This window comes from Bombus affinis, chromosome 17, assembly GCF_024516045.1.
Source record: "Bombus affinis isolate iyBomAffi1 chromosome 17, iyBomAffi1.2, whole genome shotgun sequence".
In the NCBI taxonomy this organism is placed as follows: Eukaryota; Metazoa; Arthropoda; class Insecta; order Hymenoptera; family Apidae; genus Bombus; species Bombus affinis.
Genome location: NC_066360.1, coordinates 5,203,416 through 5,217,809, shown reverse-complemented (window position 1 = coordinate 5,217,809; position 14,394 = coordinate 5,203,416). Strand labels below are relative to the sequence as shown.

At 30.9% G+C, this 14,394-nt stretch overlaps 2 protein-coding genes across 2 annotated transcripts; both read right to left on the bottom strand.

The window, feature by feature from the left end:
• Positions 1-1,624: 1,624 nt before the first annotated feature.
• On the bottom strand, positions 1,625-5,325 carry LOC126926380 (dynein axonemal heavy chain 17-like). Its single transcript, XM_050742704.1, has 6 exons — positions 5,314-5,325; positions 4,223-4,426; positions 3,592-3,783; positions 2,379-2,588; positions 1,836-2,110; positions 1,625-1,733 (listed from the first exon to the last, which is right to left on the bottom strand). The coding sequence occupies exons 1-6, from the start codon at positions 5,323-5,325 to the stop codon at positions 1,625-1,627; spliced, it is 1,002 nt and encodes a 333-aa protein (XP_050598661.1).
• Positions 5,326-9,590: 4,265 nt separating this feature from the next.
• On the bottom strand, positions 9,591-13,760 carry LOC126926379 (dynein beta chain, ciliary-like). The gene is made up of 4 exons (XM_050742703.1): positions 13,577-13,760; positions 11,801-11,953; positions 11,298-11,506; positions 9,591-9,830 (listed from the first exon to the last, which is right to left on the bottom strand). The coding sequence occupies exons 1-4, from the start codon at positions 13,758-13,760 to the stop codon at positions 9,591-9,593; spliced, it is 786 nt and encodes a 261-aa protein (XP_050598660.1).
• Between the last annotated feature and the right edge of the window lie 634 nt (positions 13,761-14,394).

Here is a 14,394-nt window from a genome sequence, read left to right as displayed (position 1 = left end):
TAAAGTGTAAAGAAAGTATTGAAATGTAACTGTTTTAAGATAGTGCAGGCCTACTTTCCAAATGTATGTGAAATTATCCCAAAAGTTTTATGAGGAAATGATAGATGCACAACATCTTTTGTTTTGTATTATTTTATTGAATTATGTATGATGTATTTTGTTTTATTGCTGCAAAATACACAATTCAATAAAATAACATAAAACACTAAATATTATGCATCTATTATTTCCTTATAAAACGAAAGAAAATTTTGGGACAACCTAATATATGAATATTGATCAGGTTTGTACGAAGATATAGAAATTGTAGATAAAGAACGAAAAACAAAATACGAGCAAATGCATCCGAAAATGTATACGACAAACATGTAGCAACAGTACCATAGCCATCACTGCTATCACTAGTATGACCACAACAATACTGATACATATTAATGGTATTTGGATAATTAGTTATACAAAGTACTTGCTATTAGCGATATCAAAGTTTTGGATAGAATTAGTCTGTAAAATAAATGTAGAGATATTTAATAAACAAATAACTAGGTAAATTCAATAGGTTTCAACCACAAAGATTTCAAGCTATTACAGAGTACCAGGGGAATACTGGAAAATGTTATATTTAGAAATTGAATCTGGCAGTTTCTTGCACTTGAATATATGTATATATATATTTATATTATATATATACACATATATAATAATATAAAATAATAATATAAGAAAAATGAGTAATATAATATAAACATAATAATATAATAATAATAATATAACAGAATAATATAAAATATACTTTATATTATTATATATATTTATTATTTTATTATTGCATGTATTAACCAACTACACGTGTATTTTCAGTACACGTTCAGAATCAAAGACTTTATAATAAGCTATTTTATTGAAAGATATCCGTCTATTGTAAATGATAAATGATAAATAAATAAATGAAAGTATCTCATGAAATTCTCATGAGTATTCTCATGAAATCTCATATATATCTACTTTTATATTGTCGCGATGCTGCCTTTTGCTTTTTGCTTTTTGTTCTATCACGTTTCAAGACTTATGCACTACTTTTAAAGGAAGCTGTTTCCTCAGAATAATATTTAACAGGCCATTATCGATTAGAGCAATTTCTATCGCTAATAATAGTTATCAATGGCAGAAATTATATTTTAGTTGCTCATAACGTTGTAAAGCGTTGTTTTGCACTTCACCGAGACAATTCGCCGTATCCGCACTAAAATGGTCTTTTTGTTGGTCTGAAAGAAACTAAAAGAAAAAACGATCTACACGAAAACGTTAAGAAAAATGTTTGTTCAAATGAATTTCAATCTATGATTTTGATTATAAATAAGAAGGTTGACAAATATAATTTCCTATCGAATGAAAAGTTTCTTCGAAACTCGCTCTGTTACAATTTATTATGGTTGTTCTGGTTGTTACGATTTACCTAAATAAATTTCCCTCGTCGACAATGGTAATCGAGAATGAAAAATACTTCTCGGTCATTTACAACCATTATTCGCAACCAAAAACATTTCAGTCGAAAAAATAATTGTCATTCCATGGCTGTTCTGATTTTGACTGTCACAGTTGTGGCACCTAATTATAAATTCCTTCACTGGTACTGACCTAATGGTATTATGCAAGTACCAAAATGATTTTCAAATGTCTCCTCAAAAGAAGGGAACATTTTACTTTTCTGTGATGTATAAACTATGAATGAACTGTATAGAAAATAAAAAGAGAAAGAAAATGTACGCCTCAAATTGAGATATCTTCCTTCTTTTCTATATCTATATATCTGAAAGAATGAAAACATGACTTACCAATTTACTATCAGATTGAGATTGTAAGTGCTGATGAAGAAGAATTGCGATCTATTATAAAAATCTATGGCTTCTTGAGGAAGATCGGGAATCTTCGCAATTATCATATAACGAATCTCTCTCAAGGCAGTTTTTAAAGCAAAGTCGAAATTCGTTTCCAGCAGTTGATCCTCTCTAACGTTTAAAAGAGTTTTCGTTAAGTGGGTTTCCCAAATTTCTGGCAATTTCTCCGCCCAAGCGGTAAATATTTCTTTTTCCTTTTCGTCAATAATAGCCTTGAAGAGATAAATATAATCGATATAATATTATCCATATGATAAATATACTGTACCTTCGTTATTGATTGTATATTCTGATCAATTACAAATTATTGTAAATCAATGAAAAGAAGATCTTAGAGAAGCACATAAGGAAACATTCTATCCATGACAAAATCAAATAAGAAGACACAGTGTTGTAAGAAGAGATTGATCAAGTTTAATGCAAAGCTTTAAACGTACTTAAATATATATTAACATTTATTATTATTTTATCGCATATTACCTCAAGTTCTTCGTATTTGTCTTTGAGTACGTGTTCCATTTTGTCATTAATTAAAGGATGGTCGATTAATTTCATGCACTCAATTGGCAGAAGAGTTCTTTTACGAAGTCTCATTAAAAAACACAGGGATGCACTCACTACAGGTAAATGCGAATTCAGTGTCGAAAGCTCGTTGTCTTTTCCGGAATTAAAATTCTTGTCGAATAACACCTACAAGACAAAATGCTTGTTATAATTAACAACTCGTAATATTTCTTATAAGATATTAACCCAGTTACATTACGCAATTGTTTATTTCCTATAAAAAGTTGCCATTCTGTTGCAAATGAATTCTAATTTATAAACGATTTTATTTTATACCATACATTATACCATTCTGCCCATGTGCTTAGTTCTTATTACTGCCCATTAACTATAGTTAATGGTTTCTTCGTATCAATAATGCTTAATAACTTCCTTGAAGATTTTTGATACTCATTGTGCGTAGGACACGGTGCAATAAAAAAGAATTTAGCCTTGAACTTCAAGTACAAGGCCAATTTTATGACAATCTTTTCTCTCAAATTTTCACCGATCCGGAGACTCTTACACAAATTTTCAAGACAATAATAATAACAAAAATGATAACTCTCACATGTAAAGTATTGTTATATTCTATTTGTAATATTTTCTTTCTAATTCTCTCTGCATATAATTTCCCTTTCTCTGTCTCTCACTCTCTCACTCTCTCATTCACTTAATATATTTTTAAAATTGTAAAAATATTTTCTAACATGTATTTTTTTTCATCGATTAATCAATTCATTAATAAGGCAATTAATTGATTATGAAATTAAATGAATGTTACATTAGCCAGTTGAAATAATAACAGTCAAATGACCGGTTTCAAAATTTAATTTAAAATTGTACGTTCATTGTTGTTTCTTCTGTTCATCTAACTTTATGTAAATTTTTATATTATCTGATTAATAAATTTCTCAATTTCTGTTACGATGAAATTATGAGCCTTAGATCACTATATAACAATATACCCATATGAGAAATTAAAATTATTATCAGGAACGTTTGAACTTTACCCTATAGAAAACTATAGTTTATTTTTATACAAAATATGAATAATTTCAAGCCATTTTTATTAAAGCCAGAGTATTATTCTTACTAATTAGAAGTAAAAATTAATTTCTTAATATAATAATATATAATTCAGCCCTACCTTAAGGTCACTGAAATGTTGATCTACTCTTTGAATTATTTCTTCATAATTGTGCCATAACTGGGCCATTATTATAGGTCTGTTGGCAATTACGCCCATTATCCAAACGAACTTAAAGAACGACTCTAGGCTGTAACATTCAGCAAATGCTTGGTCGAAAATGCTTGCCAATCGTCGATCAAACTGCTCTATCTTTTATTTCAGGAAAAATTTTTATTAATTAGTAAACATGTAATGTAACAGGTAAATAAACATTTTAGAAAATTTATTTTCTATTTATTATACTGACAGTATTTATTAGACTGTTATATGTGTTATTTAAAAAATTGAAACTTCATTGAATAGATGAATTTAAGAAACTCTTTATTGCTTATTGCTATATGGAATAGCATAACATGCTACTGTATCAAATAATGATTGTAATAGAAAATTGTAATTTCAAAATTATAATTGACACAACTGATAATACTTCTAACTGGACACTCTGTGTAAAACATAATATATTATTAAACATTACTGGTAAAATATTCATAAACGGCATATTTCTTGATAAAATTAAAATTTGTTTGTTCAATAATATTATGTGGAATATTTAGAAGCTAGCCAAGAGTCTAGTGAATAAATTGCTTACCGAGGCGAAAAATTCATTTAAATCTGCAGTGAATTGTTCTTCTTCTGGCATTAAAACTTCATAAGACACGTCTCCAAATTGTTGATACAATTTAATAAACTCTTCGTAAATATTATTAATCATGGAAAGTAGTGACTTCGCTTTTAAGCCAAACATTTCTATTCTTTCTAGTTTCAAATAATCTTGTACTGTATCAAATAGTGACTGTAATAAAATAAAAATTATAATTGTAAAATTATAATCGATACATGCGACAGATTAATATAAAATATATTATAAACACGAAGTAGGATATTATCAAAAGCGGTACACAACTGAGAGATTAAAAAAAAATAAACTAAAATTTTTTTCTAATTAAATTTCTCAATTGAGCATAAAATTCTGTACGCAAAAACATTCATGAATCCTCCTCATAATGTCCTATCTTTCTCCTTGCAATATTATCTCACACGCTAGAACGTGTACTTATAATCAGAATCAAGGAGATTTTCAGCAGTAAACAATTAATACCAAGTCGTCGGTTTAGATGTAGAGAAAACATTCCAAAACATGCCAAGAGCACAGGCTAATTAACAAAATTGTAACAGCTCTGGAAAACCAAAAATACTGCACATGCCTATTTTTAGACATAACAGAAACGTTGAACAAAGTCTGGTACGAAGGTTTGCTGAAAACCAGAAACAACATTTGCCAGGCGCAATTTGTCAACTATTAGAATCTTACCCAAATAACAGAACATTCTACGTAAAAGAATGAAACTCATATACGCAAGTAATAAGCGCTGAAGTACCACAAGGAAGTGTGTTGGATGCAGTATTTTACACTTTATACACAGCAGACATTTCAGCAACTCCAAACACACTGCAACCTGTATATCCACAGATGATACCGGAACAATAGCAATGCATGAAAATCCATAGTAAGCAGTTAAGATCTCACCAAGCCATGTAGGTACACTGAAAAGATAGTTGGTAGAGCAGAGAATAAAGGTCAATTATAATAAACAGAATCGTATTACCCTCCAGAATGAAGATACTGCAAAAATCACACTTCACAACAATGAAATGCCAGAAACGAAAGTGGTCAAATACCTGAGACTCCATTTGGACTTAAAATTAATTTGGGAACAGCACGTACACAAAAGAATACAACAAGTAAGAATTAAAAGGAAGAGTCATAATACTATATACTATAGAGTCATAATAAAACCAGTATGGTCATATGGCGTCCAATTATGGGGTACAGTGGCTAAAAGCCATTTGTTAAAATAGAAACCATGCAATCAATCATACTTTGTAGAATAATATACAATAATAATATACTATTGTAATATACAATACTGTATATACAATATTGTAATGTACAATAATAGTGAAGAACTACGCAGAGATCTTCAAGTTCCCAGTAAAGGAAGAACTTCAGCGGATGATCAAATATAAAATATCAACAATGAGACACTCAAACGCGCTGGCCAATACACTGTACACTGCCAGGATCGTTAGAAGACTGAAAAAGAAATCACAGTACCAAGTGACACGAGGTCAATTATAAATACATTCTTGTAATAGTGCTAGCCCAATAGGATTAGCACCCACAAGTTACCCTTAATAGCTGAAGGAACCTGCCGAATGTTCTACAGAGCAAAACACTACCAAGGATTATTTAAAAAAGGAGGAAAAATATGCCACGTAGAGCACGTTACAACAACGTTATTTAATTACGATCGAGAACAATCTATTTACATTACTGAGGTATTATAATAAATGAATGTTGAATATTAGTACGAATAAAAATAATTATGTACATATTATTCAAAGTTTGTGAATACAAATTAATTAAGAGATCAGACCACATACGCTAAGTACTGACACGCAGAGTTAGTGATAGATAGATAAGCTAATATTATACGTTACATTGTAATATTATAAGAGACACACAAGCTAGGATTTGGGTTTCGTTAATATTATTATCTAATGGAGAATGTTCAAATAAAAGTTGGATAAATGATTTCGAGGTGGATACATTTTAATATTGCTAGTTCCTAATTCGGTTCAATTCTCAGCAAGAATTTTTCTTAACGATCAACGATATTGCTGGGAAAAAGGTGACACAGTCTCAGAAGCAGTTAAATTTGAAGGATTGCTGCTGTTGTATGGCGGCGTATGCTTGTCTAGGCGCCAAATATGTGACACTAAGAAGAGGATAGAAAAAGTTAATGAACTTCGTTGAAAACATCATAGAGAAAGAAGCGGAAGATAATACGTCACATGTAGAAGGAACTCTTCCTGCATTGAATACAATACCAGGATCCGGTGATTGTGACAAAGTCGACGTGATGGAATGGTTGCAATGTGATGAGTATTCTTCGATTGGCCGTGACACTAATGTTATGTGTGCTTCGAATAATGGATCGAAACACAAGTATAATGGCAATGATGACGTTCCTCGATGTTTTGAAGTATTTGAGGCCTTAGAAACCACAGTTAAGACGGAGACACACGGGGAACGTATATTTGCAGAATTAGATCTGCTAAAAAAGTTGTATAATTTATTTTAGGGCCCATAAACCTCCAATCGAATCATATTTAATTTTATTATTTGTATCGTTATTATTGATATTTATGTTCTTTATTTAAATATGTAGAACAATGATGAACTTTCAGAGATCATCTTAATTCGTTTCATTATCTGCTTTGTTGCTATTATAGTTCATGTTCTTTTTTCAAATACATGGATCAAAAATGAGCATCTTTTTGAAGACGAATTATCATGAAAGTAATTTCATTATCCGAACACCCTTATGCTCCAATTAATTCAGGTAACTGAGGTTCTACTGTCCTATTGGAAATATTACTTTCATGTGTATGTCTGAAGCTATATGTATTTGTGAAATTACCCAAGACGTTGACCTTAACATGTTTTAACATCATTGAAATTAGTAAGATGTGTCCTGTTCCATGTATTGTACAATACAAAAATGTTTGCATTTTGGTTAAACTGCTACATAAAGGAACCACCTCCAGTGACCTTCACTGGATGTTATCAAGGTCCCAAGTGACCTTCAGAAGGTTTCACCCGTAGTTCCTTATTTGTTAAAAAATTATTAACAAAATAAACAATGGCAATATAAAATACTCTTGCAAGTAGGACGAACCTTTTCGACTCTAGATATTCGCACACTATCCCGTTTCGCTTTGATTTGAGTTTGCTTTGCATCAATTTACTCATTGCCGCTTACGCTGTTTAAGCTATTAGCTTGAACAGAAAGTTCGTTTCGTTTCTGTAGCGACATGAATTTGAATTTAAACCATGACTATTAAGTTTAATGTAATCGATGTACCCTGATATTGTTGATTGGTTAACAGTTAACTGTATTATATAAAATAAACATTTTCGAAAGCATTTTTTGTTTTTCTATTACATATAACTGTTAAAAGTCACACAACAAATATCGGTGCAACTTGTCACTTATTCCGCTCGTTGCAAAACTATCTTGACAATTAGAAGTTGTCTCTTTAGAATACTACAAAAACAAACTGCAACGTTTCTTTTTCTCCAAAGACAAAGCGATTCTACGCCAATGGAATAACAAAGTTTTTTACAAAAATATAGCTATATATATATATATGTCGGGTTGGCGTTACGATTAGAGTTAGGGTTAAGGGCGTAAACGAATCCCTATTGACACTAGACGTGATCACTATGCAATAGAGGAGATATTTACTAGTGCAAACATGACCATGTTGGAATTGGACAAGTAATCGCGATAATTTGATACTCGAGAAGCTAATGACAATGATCTTAGGCTCAATAACGAATCCACGGTCAACGGGATGACGAACTCTACTCTTCTTTAGCGTCTAAGTTGTACTCAATGTTAATGCATGGGGCCATCACTACGTATCCGAGAGTTACTTGAATCGTCGTCGAGATCGTACCGGATAGTAACTCTCCGTCTCGACGATGCCGTCGAGGAAAACTATAATGGGTGGGTCTAAGGACATGAGATCCTCGGATTCGTCAAAGAAAGCTTTCGTTCCAAAGGTGAGGGAAATTAGCGCTGTTGCTAATTGGTCGATCTCCATATCGGCGTTTTGAAAGAGATGCTGGCCGCCCTTGAGGGGAGGTTGTTGACGGGGGCATCGTTCGTGGAAGATAGGCTTCTCCTATCGTCCCGTAGTTGCAACAAGGACTGTTTGTCTAAATGAAGAACTTTGCTTGACTAAATCTTAAGATTTATTGCGGGTCCTCAAGTTAGCTAAACATACTGCGGAGGTATATTGACATCTGGAGATCATCTTACCCGAAGGATAGGATCTGCGTGTGACGAGCCACGGAACAGAAACCTTTGAAATATTTACTGCCACGTGTCGCTACGGCTATTTCTTTAAAGGAGAGGTATAGAGTTACTCTGTGCCTTTGTTAGATAAAACGTTCATCCCTTGACCGCGGCTACGTTCGGCGACTGGTTGTCGCCTCGAGCCCAAGCTCACTATCATAAACCTCGAACAATCGGAGCGACATTTGTTTAATCTAAATTACGACATTACGGTATTCCCGAGAATCCAAGGAGAGGTTCCGGTGTTTTTCCATCTCCGACATATATATATATATATATATATATATATATATATATATATATACATTTTTGTATTGTACGTTATATTGATTGAAAACAATATACGTAAAGGAGAAAACACATCTTTCAGATTGTCCTTAAAGAGGAAACGAATTTTCCGTTCAACCCAATACTGTCTAATACGAATCTCTTCCATGTCAGAGAATGAAACCCACAAAATCCCAGGAATTGCGGTCGAAAAAACATAATAGTTGGTGGAAAATTATTCCAAATTTTAGCCGAAAACGCAATGTGACTTCCGCCCAGTGTTTTGGATGTCAACGTGTAAAAACTCAAGAATGTGCGAGTAAACTACCGAAGTAACTACTATGAATCTCTTAACTATTTTATCATCAACTAGGTTAAGGTTAGGTTTCAGCATTTTTACCTTGCCTACCCTAACCTAACCTATATGGAATAAAACAATGGTAGGTTTGTACCTCCATTTCCACACGAAGCTTTATATCTTTAACAAACAACCAGCAACAGCTATAACCTTCTAAAGATAACTCACGAGGGTGACATATGTGGAAATTAAGGTCATTGGAAGTTGGTCCCCAGATTTATTTACCAGTCTTACCAACGAAACTTACCGAACAATAACAAAAGTTAACAAAAAATGATTAAAATGATCAAATTTTCCCTATAACCTTGGATACAAATTTCCTTTGTTAACCATTGATAAGAATTACACCTTGTTTAAACAGCATAAATGTTGATAAATTAAATGCGCGTATTTATGGATATTATTCAGCAAACCTCGATTTCTTTGAGCCTCTTCTCAAACATATGAATCCTTTCGAAAACTAGCTTCTCGTGAAACGTCCAAAGTATAGGTTCTTGCGACTTAAAATAAGTTTCTACCTTTTCTTTATATGATCGAAACAATTCTTGATAATTATTGAGCGTCGGTATTACCTCCGCTATCTTCGCCTTGTTGTCTTCAATATCTCCTTCGAATAAAGTTGACGGATTTATATGTTTCACTGCCTACAAAACAATAATCAAGTGACAAAAATATCAAATACGAGCGTTATCTTCCCTGTTAATATAATAGTATAATATATAATATATATAATATATAATATAATATTAAAGTAACGATTAGCAGAAGAATCGTGCTTATTTTCCAAAATGTTAATTTCCATGCAAGATGCGTCATAATCGAATTTCGCGGGTTTCAATAGTTGACCCACAACGCCGATAGGGGACGACCAATGGTCAGTCTATATATTATATATATTATATTGTATTCTTATCATTTTCTTTTTACATCACTATTATTATCTGTACACGAATAAAAGCATTTTGCAGTGTAACAAATGTTAGAAGAAAAGCATTTAAAACTGTGAGCTTATGGCACTCGCTGACAAGATGTAAAGTATCTTCAATCAACATAAGTCCTACAGTCAGTCCTTTCAATGAAAAATAATGATTTGTTTTTACATCTGTAAAAGACGTCCTGTGCGTTTTCCATCTATTTCAAAGCAAGACTAACATCTGCTAATTATGGATTGTCATAATTTTTTTTCAGTATTCATTCCGTGTCTTGTATTACACAACATACGTTCATTTTCCATTCATTGTTGTAAGTCTATTGCATTATTTATCATTGACAAGAAGAACAAGACCTTCAGGTGTCGCCATAAAATACATCCAAAGAAGTCAGATTATTTAGAGTCATTATCATTTAGAGATCATTTTGAAATTTACGATATAGAGGAGAATATTTACTATTTTTTTTTAATTTAAATATTTCGCCAATTTTGCATATGTTAACTTTAGTGCCAAACACGTCATAAACTTAATCACCGTTTAAACATTTGATGTTTTCTATTCAATAAACGTATCGTAAATTATTCTTAGAATTAGAAACCACGAGAACGACATACATCTTAAACACTTGGAATAAATTGGACTTCAATTGCCGATGAACGACAAACGGACGCAGGGTACAATAAATTTGTAAATGAACTTGAAATAATAATGTTTTAAATGATGTAATTTTTATTCGTAATAACATTTTATTAGGTGATACCCGGATAGGACGTAAATGAGAATCAAAAGGTACATTAAGTGTAAAATAAGGCATTAAATAAAGTAACTGATTGGTCTAGTGGCAACTAGAACTCTGAAATAACAAATGACTCTCTATTTAAATAATTCTTTTATCCAGTTAGCTGTTTCTGACGAGTATACTCGTCGTGAGGAAATGGTGCAATATTTTGTATTATGGCAAGCCCTGTTAGTAATAAAATTAAAAAATAAAATAGTCGTTTCGTTACAACTTAATTCTATAGTATAACAGCCACATATACTCTGTGCTTGACGAATATATTCTTGCTTTTAGGTACACACTTTCCAAATAATGGTTAATGAAAATTTATTCAATAATGGTCAAAAATGGTTGTGTCAATATGTTATCTATTATGTGATTATACTATGTGAATTAGATACCTGAGAAATTAATAAATTTGAAATTTCCCGTAACAGAGCAATAATTCTTTCTATAGAGTAATATTTCGAGTTCGACCACATTAGGCACACACAGTGAAATAGTAACTTTAATTTCCATATTATGTCTCTGAACTCAATGTTTTCAATTTCATTGAAATACATTTCCAGAGGTTTCAAGTAAAGATTTATATCCCTTGTTTCCAACAATGCTGAAAGATTAGAGCAAAGATCATTTGAACATATAAAATATATCTATTAAGTACAATAGTAATTTTTATTTTCAATTTAACAAAAGGATTAAGATTTTGTATTTTTCAAAGATTAAATCAGAACTACTTTGAATAGGAAAAGAAGAAGCAATTATAATTTTAAGTTGAAACATAAGTGTCTATATTTCTTAAATTAGGAGTAAGAAAATGCTATTCCAGTCAATATAAAAAAAAAGTCAATAATTTCAAAATTATAAGAAATAAAGCATTCTCTTTTTCCTAACTATTACTTACATGCAGTCACGTTCTTTACTAAATTTTTGAAATACACCGAGTATGGACTTTCCATTTTTTCTAGAAATAGATCCATCTGTCGTACTTTTGGGTCTTTTAATTGATAATAAAGCGATTCCATATTTTTTAATCTCATATCCCAATAGACCAACTCTAGTGAAATAAACGATTTCGAATGATATTAATAATTGTTGTACCTTCCTTGTACAATGACAGGGTAATTACAAATGAGATGATTTTTTTTCTTCAAAAACACGTCATATTTAATATTTTTAAAATGAAAAACTCAAATATTTTTAAACTGATAAAATATACTTGCTACTTGAAGTAGTGAACTATTCTAAAACTTTCCTAAAACATGTAATTATCGTAATAGAATATTTTTATAAATATGGAAAATTTGCAAATACAAAAATATGGTCTATCTTTACTTTTACTTATCTTTACTTACTTACAGGCAGGTAAGTTGAATTCAATAAAAGCTACATTATTCTATTGAATTAAATGATTAATTTAATGTAATTATTCCAGAATAGAGGCGATACCAACGACTTCAATGACCTTGAAATATGTTGATCAGTATTCTGAACAACTTTTTGCTATACATACAGTGTGTCCCACTTAACTGGTAATGCTCAGATATCTGAGAAAGTACGAAGGATACGAAACAATGTTTGAGACAAAGATTGCATCATACTGTACTCTTGCGCATTTGACCTTGAAGCACCCTGTAAACGCGACATTACAATTTTTAAATGGATACCACCATTTTCTATTACATATTCTTGCAGCCGACATAGACACATTTATTTGCACATGTCCATTGTTGTCAGATAAAACAATAGGCCTTTCGTTTCTTTTAAAATAGAACACTAATTCTTCCTCCTCTTGGAGAAATAAAAGCACAGTTTAGAAAACTCCTAAAATAGTCTTCAACATCTACTGCAAATTTTCTCGACGGATAATTGATAATATTCAAGATTTAATATGATTCAGAATAGTTACTTACTATCGTCCAAAAGATGGTAGAAAATAAGATCACAATCGTTAGAAACAGAAAAATGGTCAAATTGTTTTCAAAACAAAAATTTGTAAAATCATTTGTTAAATAATACATACATATATATAGCATTATCCATAAATTGCTTGTAATTTGAAAACTAAAACTGAATGGTGGTTTATTTATAAGAAAAAGTTGTTCAGGATGTTGACCATGACAACATATTTGAAAATCATTGAAATCGGTGAAGTCGCCCTTATTCAGAATAATTACTAATTAATTAAATTGACTTAAAAATTGCCGTACTGAATTAGAATTATAATTACATTCTTATAAATATGAAAAAATTATTGTTATCTAACACGCTCAAATTATAATCATTACAATAAAACAATACTGATTCACTTCACGCATTTCACAGATGTATAGTTTCAAAAATTTACCTAACTCGTTTCTTCGCCTAATCCATCTCTACTTGGATTACCCTAATAATAACATAGCATAAGTATGCTAAAGTATGCTAAATATAATATTATTGAAATATCTGGTAGAATACTTATTTTTTAAAAAATGTAAAGAAAATATCTAAGATTTTAGAGAATAATTTCACAGAAAACACGTCTCTTTTATTACAATATTTGAAACAATATATTCTAAGTATATGATAATATTCTAAATAAATGTGTATATAGGTGTATATAGGTCTCAGTTATATGTAATGATAAAAAAAGATAATAAACTATAAACAGATATGGTTTGAAAAATTATTAGATTACCGGACACAGGAATTCCCTTTTCATTCATTGAAAACTTTGAGAACTCTACGTTGAGGATCTCATTAATTTGTGTCGCCCATTTTATTACAATTTCCTCTATGTTGTTCTTTACTTGGAGTAATTTAGGAGATTCTAATTTAGAATTGAATTGCTGATCAAGAATTTCTTCGATACCCATTGGCATTGGTAGTAAAGTTTGTCCTGTTATTTTTCCTTTCACCTGTGTTTTGCATAAGTAATAATATTTTAATTTTTCATCACATAGCTTTTAATATGTATATATATAAACGAATAAGATAGGTCAATTAATAACTATAAAATTATACAGTTTGTACTTAAAGATGACAACATAAAAATGCATTCTATAAAGTTGAAGCAAAATATTTCATACCAGATATCTACATATGAATTCATTACTAAATCATTATTGGTAGATACAAATACATAAGAACAGCGGGTAAAGCGGGATATCTACAGAAGGAAGGAAGGACAAGATGCGGAAATGTTGAGAAGCGTAATCGTTACTAGTTGGACAAGGGAAAAAGAAAATGTGTGTCATGTAGTTTAGAGATAAGCACCTTAAAAGGCTTAGTAAAAAAATTGCTATAGGTTAGATTTCAGTGTGCGAAAAAAAGAAAATATAGTAAAAGGTAGTATAAGTGAAGCGGTTATAAACTGGTTAATTCAGTTTTGGAAAAAAAATCCATAAAAATATAGGCACCGAACTGGTTGTAAGGCAAAGATAGATATGTAATAGCATATAGGTTAAGTATTGGATAGTGTATATAGGTTAGGTTAGAGTTAGGTTAGGAGAAATG